The 13,623-nt window shown below is 39.7% G+C and overlaps 1 protein-coding gene and 1 pseudogene across 8 annotated transcripts in view; one reads left to right on the forward strand and one right to left on the reverse strand.

Moving 5' to 3' along the window:
- The window catches only part of NCOA1 (nuclear receptor coactivator 1), a 199,887-nt gene that overhangs the window by 10,572 nt on the left and 175,692 nt on the right, over window positions 1-13,623 (reverse strand). For all 8 annotated transcript variants that reach the window (XM_066266533.1, XM_066266534.1, XM_066266538.1 and 5 more), the window contains 2 exons: window positions 6,645-6,819; window positions 2,028-2,211 (listed from right to left, as the gene is read on the reverse strand). In XM_066266533.1, coding sequence (XP_066122630.1) covers window positions 2,028-2,211; window positions 6,645-6,819 — 359 coding nt within the window. The remainder of the gene's footprint in view (window positions 1-2,027; window positions 2,212-6,644; window positions 6,820-13,623) is intronic.
- LOC136328572 (large ribosomal subunit protein eL36 pseudogene) lies at window positions 873-1,178 on the forward strand (annotated as a pseudogene).

The following is a 13,623-nucleotide window of genomic DNA, read 5'->3' on the forward strand; positions in this document are numbered from 1 at the left end:
ACTAAGTTGTTGGTTTTCCCTTGCTAACCTCCTTAGGCTTACATATAATACCTGAAGAGTAGGGATTTAAAAAAAATAATATAATTTTGTTAACCAGTGTCATCCCAATTAATTCAATAAAAATGAAAAAATAAAGTATCTGGCACACTAGTAAGAGCTCAAAAAGATAAAAATTAAATATCAGAAAGGAATTCCATATAAAAGGTAATTAGTGTTTACATGTTTTTAAGATTTGTGGTAAACTATGGCTACAAGGTCAGAGGCTAGTCACCAGTCTACATTGTGGTTGCTGATAATGTGAATAGTAACTACTGGGAGTTATCCCAATGATCTTCTTAAATATCACTTTGAATTTAGTCATTCTCTCTTTAAAAATCTTCAGGAGACTTCAGGATAAACTCTAAACATTTAGATGGCCTGCAATACCCCTAAAAAGTTTACCACATTAATTCTGCTCTAAATATAATATAAACATCCCTTTAACATCATTAGGCTCTTCAACTTCTATTCCTTACTAAATCATGCTGTGATAACCAGATGTAAATGTTCTTAAAAATTCTCTTTCCTTAGACAAATTTTCCAGGAAGCCTTTCCTAGTAGGAACCTTTTTCCTTTACACCCTCAGTAGTTAATTGTATACACTCATCTGACATTATATGTGTGGTCCCATGGGGGTCCATCTCTTACACAGCTGTTTTGTCCTATTATTAAACTAATCCTTTGTTCATGTTGTGTCTCCCTAGCTCAGTGCTATTATCGTCTATAGAACTATCTTTGTACAGAGCAAATACTAAATAAATAGTAAACTGAAAGGGAGACACAGGTCTCAGTCCCTCCACCGCGGTAGTCACTGAGCAGCAGCCAGGGTTCTGCGCTGCCCCATGGCCGTGGGCATCAACAAAGGCCACAGATGGTCAAGAACATGAGTAAGCCGAGGCACAGTCGCCACTCTGAGTGTGTCACAAAGCACACCAAGTTTGTGAGGGACATGATCTGAGAAGTGTGTAGCTTTGCCCCCTATGAGAGGCATGCCATGGAGCTGCTCAAGGTCTCCAAGGACAAGAGGGCCCTGAAATTCATCAAGAAAAGAGTGGGGACCCACATCCCATTCCAAGAGGAACAGAGAGGAACTGAGCCATGTCCTTGCAGCCATGAGGAAGGCGGCAGCCAAGGACTGAGCCCCATCTCCATGTGTAATAACTCTGTTCAGAAACTAGGGGTCCCTGTGGTGACACTGCACCTAACTCGTTATCTGCTCAGGACCTTCTTTTGGACAGTAATGTAGGGCATGGCAGTAGGCACAGAAAGAAGCAACAGACAGGCAGTACTGGAAATGGTCCTTAATCATAATTAGTTCATATGCGTAAAAAAAAAAAAAAAAGGAAGAAAGGGAGAAATAAAGAAAATGTTTTCAGAATATAAAGGGAGAAGTTGCAAGCCAATGCATTATATGTATCATTTTAAAATAAATCTAAACACTAACATCTCATGAGACTGAAATCTTATAACGTCTATCAAAATTTCTATTTTATATCTTAAGGACAGTAATTATCAAAGGATAGCCGGAAAAGAAATGTGGTTGTGTGTGTGTGTTTGTGTGTGTGTGTGTGTGTGTGTGTGACAGAGACAGAGAGAGACAGAGAGAGGGACAGACAGGAAGGGAGAGAAATGAGAAACATCAATTCTTCATTGTAGCTCTTTAGTTGTTCACTGATTGCTTTCTCATATGTGCCTTGACAGAGGGGCTACAGCAGACCAAGTGATCCCTTGCTCAAGCCAGCGACCTTGGGCTCAAGCTGGTGAGCCTTGCAAAACCAGATGAGCCTGCGCTCAAGCCAGCGATCTTGGGGTTTTGAACCTGGGTCCTCCCAGTCCGACGCTCTATCCACTGCGCCATAGCCTGGTCAGGCAGCGTGGTTATTTTTGGTGAGTAAATGTGAACACACCTGACTTCCCTTAGAATAATAAATCGTGATGTGGTATGATTTGAGTGTGCGTGTAACAAGTGTACCAGTTGTGTCACTTACCTGCTCAGGGCACAAAGTGTTCATTCCTGGCATCTGCAAAGAGCTCATCTGCATCTGGCCCATCATTGGGTTCATGTTCTGAACATTCGTGTTTCCACCTGCCATGGACACGGTGATGCTCATATTGTTGTACACTCCTGGCTGTGCAGGCGTGGGCTGGTTCTGGACAGCTTGACTGAATACACTGTTAACTCAAAAACAATCCTGATTACACCCACTGATCATGAACATGGGGGCAATGTGACTGGATTCTGTTTCTTAATTACAAGACAGAATCCCAGAAACAGTATTTTTCACTCTTAAGGTACATGTCGGCTTTATCTTATTACAATATATAAGGATTGAGTATAATTTAGATGCAGTTAGAACTCTGCTCAAGGTGTTTAATAACTAAAAAGAGCTCATTTTAAGTTACAATTATCTGGCCTAGTATCAGAGTTGATAAGCTCCAGTTACCTGCATAATAAGAAAGTTTTCCACATAAGTAAATCATCCAGATAACTGAAGTTTACCCATTTAACCATTAAAATTGTTTAAAGATCTCAAAGATTAAACCAGTTTCTATTAGCAGGTAGAAGAGTATCAGATAAACTCCAAGTAAATAAAACGTGAAACTTTATATGTGACCCCCCCCAATTCTATGTGATACAGATATACACATGCTAAAGGAAAATGTATAATTTATGTCTTTTGTAAGTTCTACAAAACACCACATATTTTATGATTACCTATCAATTGTTAAATAATAAGCTGTTTCAATGTTAATTATGCAGAATTTAATTAAAGAATTATTTACCCCGTCAATGGCTTATCTATTCCTTGCTAGCTCCTGGGAGGCAAGCAGGATGTACTGACATTTATAACTTCCAGTAGATTAAGGTAATCATACTGACATTAACAGGCTGAGAAACAGCCTATTCATCACGTCTGCAGAAAAGTGGCAAATATTCTTCAATATTCTCCAAGTAATTATAAAACACAGATGCTCAAAGAAAATTATGTGCCTAGGAAATGGTCAATAATGCTTATGTGAACCACTAATGTCTGCACAGTGTGTATGCTTGTGAGGCAGTGTCCCCACAACTAAAGGAGAGGAAAAACCTATGTCTACCGCCCACTCTCTAATGAGAACATTTCTGCCTTTGACAATGCTCATCTGTCAACTGATATGTAAGTACCACCGAGGAGGCTCAGGGCTTCAGCAGGCTAATGCATGCAGAGGTTTCAAGGACTGCAGTGATGTCATACTTAGCGAAAAAAAGTTCAGGATTTAATTTCTTGTCAAATTTATATTTGGGACTATATATTAAGTTCCTTCAAACTGCTCCTGCCAATAGTTCCATTTCAGTTTCTTCCAGCATGGGAAGAAGCCCAAGGCCTTCTGTGGCACCAGTCACTGTTCCAGGTCCTGGATGGACAGTGGCAGCTTTGGCCCAATGCGAGAAGGGCCTCTGCTTTCCAAGTTACCTCAGGGTAGTTATCACAACGTCCTTATACTAGCACCAGGTATTTGGTAGCCCAGAAACATTAAGACTTTGGCTTAAAGTGGGTTCCACAGATTTAAGAGGTTCTAACAAGCAGGGAGGAGTTCCTGGTCACAGAAGTCTGAGAAACAAAGAGTTCAACAACAGGCCTTCATAGCTTGTAAAATGCTAATAAGCACTAGGACTCTCTCAGGTGACTAGTGTACTACCCAGTTCTAGGACACACAGATTTGGTTTAATCCTTTACCTTTCTTGTCACCAGAAACACAGTGAAAAAGAATCACATGATACAGTCTCTGAACACATCGCTCTTAGTGATTCTTTGCTTTATGTTTTACTTCTCTTTGCCAAACTCTTGTCACTAACTTAGACTGGTGGCACCTTGACAGCAGGGGCTACCTTCCCGTTCATTGTAGTACCTTGCACTGTGCAACAGAGACAGCGTGTGGCCACAAAATATATGCCGCCTGTGCTGACTAATAAGCTCCTACACAGGAACCAAATAAGCAAGTGTGAATGTGTGGAGAGTTGGTGGTTATTTTTTTTCTCAAATGATTTGGGAAAGTCAAAGTTCACAGAAACTGCTCATGTACAACAAAACCTCAAGTCCACATATGAATCTGAACCTAAGAAGTGACCTGAGTAGGAAGAGGAAATCTCTGCACTTATTTGTTCAAGAGATGTACATTAAGTGCTTACCTGCTCTAAAGGAGGGACATAGAGAAGTGGACAAACACAAAGGCCTTGCTCTTGTAAAGCTTGTATTTTAGCTGGAGAGACAACCATAAATAAACAGACTAACACACAATCTGTCAGGGTGAAGCACTGAAGAAGGGAAAGGAGGGGCCAGGGGTGGGAAATTATGTTGTTTTAGAAATGCCTCTCAGAAAAGTTTACTATGGTGACATTCAATATCTATGTTTAACAAGGTGACATTTAAGTAGAGACTTGAAGTGTGAGAAAGCAAACCATGTGGCTACTGAGAGAAGAACATTCCAGCAGAGGGGTTTAAAAATGCAAGGTCCTGAGTTTGCAATGTACTTGGCACATCTGAGGAACAGAAGAATAAACAGAAGCCAGGTGGCAGGGACAGTGATGAGAATAGCAGATGAGGTCAGAGAAGTATCTAGGAGCAAGATCAGTGGGGCTTTGTCAGCCCTGTCGTGTATGTTGGGTAAGCTGGAGTTCTGAATGAAGGACTGCCACATGGCCTCACATGTTAAAAGTATCGCTCTGGCTGGAGATTGCTGGAGTGGAGCAAGGGTGGGCGCAGGGGGACAGGAGGCTGCTGCAATGGTCTAGGGAAAAGACAATGGTGACTTGCACCAAAGTGTACAAGTGGGACAGGTAACAAGTGAGAGTTGCTGAGAAGCTGACATGACTTGCGGATGGAATGTTGATTTGGAAGGTAAGAAAAGAGAAAAGGTGATTTTCTGAATAACTGGAAAAATGGAGTTGTTTACAGAGATGAGGAAAAGCAGGAGGGGAGCATGTTTTGGGAAGAGTGTCACCTTAGTTTTTATCATGTTCAAGATGCCTATGAGACTTCTATGTGGCGATGTCAATTAGACAGTTGTGTATGCAGCACAATGTTGAGGGTAGGAGTCTGGGCTGGAAATGTGTACTTGGGAGTCGTAGCATAGAGATGGGCGTGGATGGCAATAAGACTGGATGATATACCAGTGGAGTAGATATGGGGAAGAGGTCCTAGAAGGAGCTCTGAGACTCTCAAATGGAGGTCAGAGAGGTGAGGAAACTGAGAGAATGGGAGAGTCACCTTTCTCAAGAGAGAAGGCTGTTCCAGAAAGCAAATAAAGAAAGAGTGTCAAGAATGATAAATGCTCAACTATGTCAAGCGCTACTGAGGATCATTGCATTTGGCACTGAGGAAGGCATTAATAACCTCAACAAGAATATCTTTGGTGGAGTGGCAGGGATGAAAAGTCTGACTGGTCCAACAAAGAATGGAAGACGAGGAAGTGACAGAGTATATAGTTTATAACAAATTTCACTGACAAGGGGAACAGACCCATCAGCATGACTGTGGTGTTTTTCATATTTAAATGCCAAAGTGTAGATATGGAGCAAGGGTTTAAGGTGCATTTCACCAGGAGCACTTTGCTAGGCACAGGTGCAGAAAAGGGGGGGCAGGCCGAGGGAGCTGAGAGTGCCCGTAGGGAGTAATTACAATGATGGACCGTGAAGTCTAAAGTGGATTTAGGAAGTTGGGATTAGAACACATTAGGAGACTAAGTTCTCCTTGCGTGTTATACAGTTTCATTTTTTATTTAATTTATATACAGGCCCCACTGGGAGTTTTTTACATGCAGTCCTCACTTAGAGCTGCATAGTTCTCTAACAAGAAGACTTCCTCTCTCACCTTCCAGTGAACTTGAGTTTTCAACTTTAACTGCCTTACTTATTATGTTGTCAGATCAAATGGCTTCCCTGTCATTTAGAACCAAGACACAACCAAATTAAAACCCTTAAAAAATTTAAATGATGTGTGAAAAGTTCAGCAGCCAGGATTGGGGGGGGGGGTATGACTTTAGGGAGATAATTCTAAGCAAAACGAACAAGATGAGGCCACTGGAAATCTAGATTCAGAAATCTGGGGAAGGTGGAATGACCGAGAAGCCTTGAACCCTTTGTTGTTCAAATGGAATCTTTAAACAATACTAAGAAGAGAGAAATCTGTCTGAATTCAGCTCTACTGAATCCTAACATTTTGCCATTCTTGCTTTAGATTTTTAAGACATTTCAGTATTTTTATAAAAAGAGACCTTTTCATAAGTGCACACTTCTACATCTGTTCCAGGGAAGTTCTGTTCCTTATTGTAATGAGTCATATTCTTTAGGTGTGCTGGGGGTGGGACAAAACACTGGGGGCCACTAGACCACAGGTGGGGAGAGAGAGACAGGAAGTTTCTCTACTGTAAACACACAAATTTGCTTTAAAAATCACTTAAAGGATTTAAAAGTCATCAGCTTTCTTTGCTAATAACATAAAAACCAGTTTCTTGAATTTGCAAATTGCAGTATCCAATAATCCTCTATTTAGATAGTGAAGGAAAGGCTGCTCTTATGTGCTGCAGAGTAGCGGGGATGCTCGGATATAAAAACCGCCTCTTACTTGTTGTTTCCCATTGCTCCTTGCTGCCAGGCCTTCATGTCTGGTGACTGGTACCCAGAAGCAGGTGAAGTCTGCTGAAGCAGAGAGGTCTGAGGAGGAGGGATTTGCATCGGCACCATGGAGCTCCCAGGGCTCAGGGATGAAGCAAAGTTAGCCTCACCTTGGGGAACCATTCCTGCAAATTGACATAAATTAATTTAGGTGAATATACTATAAATTTATTAAACCACAAGGATCTTCAGAAACATCCTAAACAACAAAGTAGAGAAAAAAAATTTCTCTTAAAAATAAAGTAGGAAATTTTACTATAAACAGATAAATAAACATAAAATAAGTTTGGAAGAATGTTTTCTATTCTAAGATGTTGATTCGTGTACCAGAATTACATGTGATGTTTTTCCTGTTCTGTTTGCTTACATAAATTTTTAAGTGTAAAGAACATATATGAACATAAGTGACAGATCACTTGTGTAATAAAGACAAGTTAAAAAAGGAAAGAGAGAAAGGAAAAGCCATGTATAAAATGAAAAATTACTTTTTTTTTTTTTTGTATTTTTTCAAAGCCGGAAACAGGGAGAAACAGACAGATTCCCGCATGCGCCCGACCGGGATCCACCCGGCACGCCCACCAGGGTGCTGCTCTGCCCACCAGGGGGCGATGCTCTGCTTCTCCAGGGCATCGCTCTGCCGCAACCAGAGCCACTCTAGTGCCTGGGGCAGAGGCCAAGGAGCCATCCCCAGAGCCCGGGCCATCCTTGCTCCAATGCAGCCCTGGCTGCAGGAGGGGAAAAGAGAGACAGAGAGGAAGGAGGGGGGTGGAGAAGCAAATGGGCGCTTCTCCTATGTGCCCTGGCCGGGAATCGAACCCAGGTCCCCCACACGCCAGGCTGACGCTCTACCGCTGAGCCAACCAGCCAGGTGAAAAATTACTTTTGTTGGCCACTCCTCCTCAGTCATCTCTGGGCTTTTCGTCCTCTCCATTTTTTGTTTTGCTTTGTTGAGATGTAACCTACATAGCATCAAATTCACTCACTGAACTGCTCAACCCAATGTTCTTTGGTTTTTTTGAGAGAGAAAGGGAAAGAGGGAGAGAGATAAAGAGAAGAAAAGAGAGGGAAGGAGGTGGGGAGAGAGAGACAGGAAGGGAGAGAGATAAGAAGCATCAATTCTTTGTTGTGGCATCTTAGTAGTTCATTGATTACTTTCTCATCTGTGCCTTGACCAGGGACTCCAGCTGAGCCAGTGACCCCTTGCTCAAGCCAGCAGCCTTGGGCTCAAGCCAGTGACCATGGAGTCATGTCTATGATCCCACGTTCAAGCCAGTGACCCCATGCTCAAGCTGGTGAGCCCACTCTCAAGTCAGTGACCCTGCGGTTTCAAACCTGGGACCTCAATGTTCCACAAATATGCTCTACCCACTGTGCAACCACTGGTCAGGAACAACTCAATGCTTTTAAATAAATTTACTGAGTTATGCAACCATCTCCAGGGTCCTGTTTACACATTCTCATCAGTTCCGTATTCACTGTGCCTGTGTGTAGTCAATCCCTGCTCCACACCCCTAGCCTCAGGCAACCGCTGCTCTGCTTTTCATCTTAACAGAGCAGCCCTTTTTGAAAATTACATTTAAATGTAATCATATGAGGTATTTTGTGCTGGGCTTCTTTCACTTAGCATACAACTTTTGAGGTTCAACCTTTCTGTAGCAGTTATCAATAGTTCGTTCCTTTTTATTCCGGATAGTTATCGATTTAACTATTTTAAATCAATTGACCACAAAGTCAATCATTCTGTTGCAGTGATCTGCGTGTCTATATTAATACCACATTGTATTGACTGCTAACTTTACGGAAATTTTTAAAAATATTTTATTTGTTGATTTTTTAGAGAGAGAGGAGTGAGAGAGAGAGAGAGAGAGAGAGAGAGAGAAAGGGGAGGAGCAGGAAGCATCAACTCCCATATGTGCCTTGACCAGGCAAGCCCAAGGTTTCGAACCGGTGACCTCAGTGTTCCAGGTCGACGCTTTATCCCATTATGCCACCACAAGTCAGGCCACTTTACGGAAATTTTTGATACTGGTAGCCATCCAATATTGTTCTTCCTTGTCAAAATTGTCTTGGCCACTCCTTTGCATTTCCATATAAATTTTAGAAGCTTGTCAATTTCTCAAAGAAGTATGCTTTTTTTTATGGGGTTTGCATTGAACTAAAAGATCAGTTGGGAGTGAATTACCATCTTGTCAGTCTTATTTTTTTTCTCTAATTTCCACTGTTGCATCTTCAAGTTCACTAACTTCTTTTGTAATATCTAATCAACTGCTTATCCCATCTAGTATATTTTTATCTCAGACATTATAGTTTCCATCTCCAGAAATTTGATTTTGGAATTTTAAAATATCTTCCATAACTTCACTTAACATGTTCAAACTTTCCTCTAACTTACTGAATATACAGAATAAATGTAGATGAGCTCACTTCAGCAGCACATATACAGAATGTAGAACTTATAATTGTCTTAATATCCTTGTCTACTATTTCTATCACCTGTGTAATTTCTTCATGGTTTTGATAGATTGATTTTTCTCCTCCTTATTGGTTGTATTTTCCTGCTTCTTTGCTTGCCTGGTAATTTAAAAAATGACTCTATATACTATGAATTTTACCTTGTTAGATGTTCAATTTTCAAAACTCCTTTAAATATTATTTTACATTTGTCAGGGTCATGGTTAGGTTACATGAAAACAGTTTAATTCTTTTGGGTCTTGTGCCTAAAGAAACAAGAGCAGACAAGTTCAGTCTTGCTTATTACTGAGGCAAAACCCTTCTGAGTATTCTGCTTGACACCCCATGATTATGAGTTTTCTGTTCTGGCTGGTGGGAAGAGGAATTGGCTCTATGTGAACTTCAAAGACTGTTCCCACTAATTTTTTCAGGTGATCTTCCCTGGCCTTGGTTTGCATGGACACACACACACACACACACACACACACACACACACACGCATGCGCGCGCATATGCCGCTGAAGACCTAAGTGGGATCCTCTGCATATCCCTCTGTAGTTCTCTCTGTGTGGCTTTCTCTTCTCTGGTACTGTGCTGAGCTCCACTGTCGCAACTCAGGAAAACCACCTGCTCCTGGTGGATTCCTCCTCCCGGCACACACAATTTAGAGAACTGTACTTTGTTTAATGTACAGTTTAATAATTTTTAGTTTGTTCCAGGTAAGAGAATAAATCTGGTCCATGTTACTCCATCTTGGCCGAAAGTGGAAGTCTATATAATAATTTTAAAAAGTAAAAATGGATTTTTAAAGATTTTCTGTTATGTTAGCACTTTGTATTCCTTTTTTCCTGACAAATTTCAGAATTAAATACGTTTGAGTGGCAGGAAAAAAGAATGTTATAATTTGATTAGCTATAATTTAGTATAATTCTTTCAAGTCTTCCTTTACAAAATCTTGAATAATTTTGTTGCTTCTTTCCCTTATCATTATATCACACACATATTTTTATTTCCTTAGTGTCTCTCTGTAAACATAATTATTTGCCTGTATAATATTCTGTTAATACAGTGACTTTCCTGTTTTTTTTTTTTTGGTTGGTTAATCTGGTCAGAGATATAATTTATTCACTTTTTTTTATAGGCTACAATTTCAAATTTTCTGTGAAAGTTAAGCCAACTATATACTTTATAAAGTGTTTTTTTCTTTTACTGTTTATCTTTTTCAGGTAAAGATTATATAAATAAAGCTACATAATGTTCCTCCCTTCATACGTAATTTAATCTCTGGTAAATAATTTTTACTTAAATAGAGAAAAAAATTTCTTTCCATTTATGACTCTACAGAGTGGGTTTTCCCCCATATGTTAACTACTTTCATATGTTGATTGTCTTTGCATTAATTCTACACTTTACATTTCAACTATTTTGGTTATGATCTTAAACACTTGTCTGTTCCTAATGCGGTTTTAACCTTATTTATCATAAAATAATTTCTTTCAGAAAAAATATATGTCAAGGGGAAAAGATACTTATCACATTCTGGATAAGTTTTTACATTTTTACTCTGTGCGGTCAAAGTAAAAATAAATAAGAGACTCCAAGTACACTGTCATGGTTTTTGACATTTCTCTCTGGCTTTATCTCACATTTTAACTGCCCATGTCTTATCAGATGACCTAGTTTTAGTAGAAAGAACTAGCCTGTCAATAATGAATTGGAGAAGTAGCCAGAGTTCTAGTCCCAGTGCTGGCACTACATTAGACCTTAGATTCTTTGAACCAACCTTCTAGTTAAAATGTCTACAATTCCGTCTTTGCCTAGACTATGCTAATTCTCCCTGCTGGACCATCAACAGCATCACAGTTATTTGGTAGCAGCAACTAGAATTAAGATTCATCCTTCCATTCATTTACTTCTTCAAAGATTGATTAGCATCTACTTGCTCTCCCCAACTCTGACCACTATGCCAAGCACTTGAGAAACAGAGATGAAGAAAAACACACTTTGCTCACTTAAAAAACTTGCTGTTTAAAAAGAAAGACAGCTAGGTTATTAACAAGTGGCTGGAAGACAAGGTGGTGAGTGCTTCTGATCGGAGTGTCAGGGAAGGCTTCCTAGAGGAAATACCTCTGAGAGGAAAAAAACCAGGACTGACCCAGGTGAAGAGAAAATATTTTAGACAGATACAAGAGGTACAAAAGCCCGGAATTCAAAGAGAGCAAGGTATGTACTATTTCTTGGAACTTAAGAAGTTTGATGTAACTGACTATTGAGACATGGAGGGAAGGGGAAGTGAAGCAAGTGAGTCTGACTTTGGACAAGTTGAGCTTGCGGTGTGGGTGGAAAACTGAAGTATGTCTGTCCAGAAGACAGCTATATGCAAGCTGAGAGATCGGACTTAGAGATAGAGAACACAGCCACAGGCATGAAGAGGCCACTGAAGCCACAGAAGGTGATGAGATCACTGAGGAGTAGGTGGGGTAGCACATTTACTGTGTACTTCACAGAAGAGGGGGCTCTGGATGGGCTTCAAGCAATTCACAAAATGGGTACAAAATTGTTAAAAAGTAATCGCCATATTTACTTATAACATTGCCTTAGTATAAAATAAATTTTAGAAGTCTAATTCTTTTTTAGTATACTCATGGAATAATAGGCTGAAAATTTTTCTGTTTTCAGAAATAAAAGGAAGTATACTCTGCTATTACTACTACCTACAGGCTCCTTCAGGTAGTTGGGGCTTATATTAAGTTGAAAGATGCCAAAGCAAAGAACTAGAGTAAAGTTAACATATTCATCTTTTGGTTTTACCATTATCAATTAACACAGGAATTGACCAACTTTTTCTGCAAAGAGCCAGCCGATAGTAAATATTTTCGGTTTTGTAGGCAGTGAGGTTTCTGTAACTACTACTCAGTTCTGTTGTATGAAACCAGCCACAGACAATATATAAACTAATGAGCACGGCTGTGTTCCAATAAAACTTTATTTACAAAAACACGTGGTGGGGTTTTTTTTTATGGGGGGGGGGCTTACTTTGAAAAGGTTTGCATTTTTCCAGAACTTGAATTTATACTAATGCAGAACCTGGTCTTGAAGACTTCTCCTAGGCTGCTGATTATACCGGAGCAAGTTTTTAACAGAACAGCAGAAGAAACAATAACCATTTCACCTCTAAGTGTTCTTATGCTATCCAGAAAAACTAACAACTTCCCCCTATTATTTTAAAGCAGTTTATGGAAGAACTGAAAGTTCTACCATTTAATTTCAGCTTGCAACTCAATGAAACTACTACTCTCTCCACTGTATCCAGTTTCTGTGTTTTGTTTGTAGTATGAATGCTGGCTTTATCAAAGAAAAATTCTTATTTTGAGAGTAGTATTTTTTATTGGTCAAAAGTTGGGCCAGAAGAAAAATCTGGGTACCAGACACAGCCCTAGAGTGGGTGGCAACTAACTCATCCAGCGAAAATGCCTGGTGAAGAAGGAAGACCCACCCTCTCATTACCTCAATCACTGTGTTCTATATATTGACACCCCAGAGTTCAAAGACTAGACCCACAACCCTGAGGGAAATTTTGTCCACTTCAGGAGAACTGGGCCTTTGAAGCCCTGCCTTCTCAGATGGTTTGTCAAGGAACTGAAGCAGGATAAGACGCTCGCCTTTCTTAGCTTTCCAAAGAGGTGTCAAAGAGCATGACTGAGAATGGACAGAAGTACTATATTTTAAGAGAAACAAAATCCTTGGCAAACTCATTGATGCTTGGCTTCCTTGTAGTTAGTTTTTTGATTTAAGGGTCTGCAATCAATATCACAAAGGTCAAGAATCTATTTGTTGTTTTGGCTACATTACCATTTTAGAAGAAAAATGGGTAAAGAGACAACAATAAAAGTCTTCTAATATTGGAGAAAGTACTTCTGCCAGCTAGAGTCAAGTGCAAAAAGCTTTGCCAAATTCTCTGCATGCAGAAGTTATAAGAAATAAAACTCTCTGGAAGGCCACTCCTGTGCAGACAATCTTATAACGCAAATATAGATTTGGAATCCTTTCGTTGCTTAAACAGATAGTGTCAAAGACACAGCCAGCCAAAGATGACTTCATTGTCTTAAAGACAAAGGAATTGATGTGGCATAATTTTGATTTAAATGTCTTAGAGAATTCAGATGCTCTCTGATACAAGTCTCCCCAGACACTTAATTTAATAGTCAAAGGATTTCAGCACTTATTGCTATAAGAATAAAAAGTCTAAATTAATTTGGTTGTCAGAGTTGATAAGCATACTGTCATGTCAAAGATCTCTACGTAACTTCACCATCTTATTCAAGTCAAACAAAAGCCTTATTGTTAATATTCATGTTTAAGCAGTCTTAAAATTTACTTTTCCTTTCATTTATAAAACCAAAGAATTTATTTCAATTTTTTCAGGAATTTGCCATTAATTTTGTATCAAAGTTTGATTAAACACAGTGGATTAATCA

Source organism: Saccopteryx bilineata, chromosome 3 (assembly GCF_036850765.1).
Source record: "Saccopteryx bilineata isolate mSacBil1 chromosome 3, mSacBil1_pri_phased_curated, whole genome shotgun sequence".
In the NCBI taxonomy this organism is placed as follows: Eukaryota; Metazoa; Chordata; class Mammalia; order Chiroptera; family Emballonuridae; genus Saccopteryx; species Saccopteryx bilineata.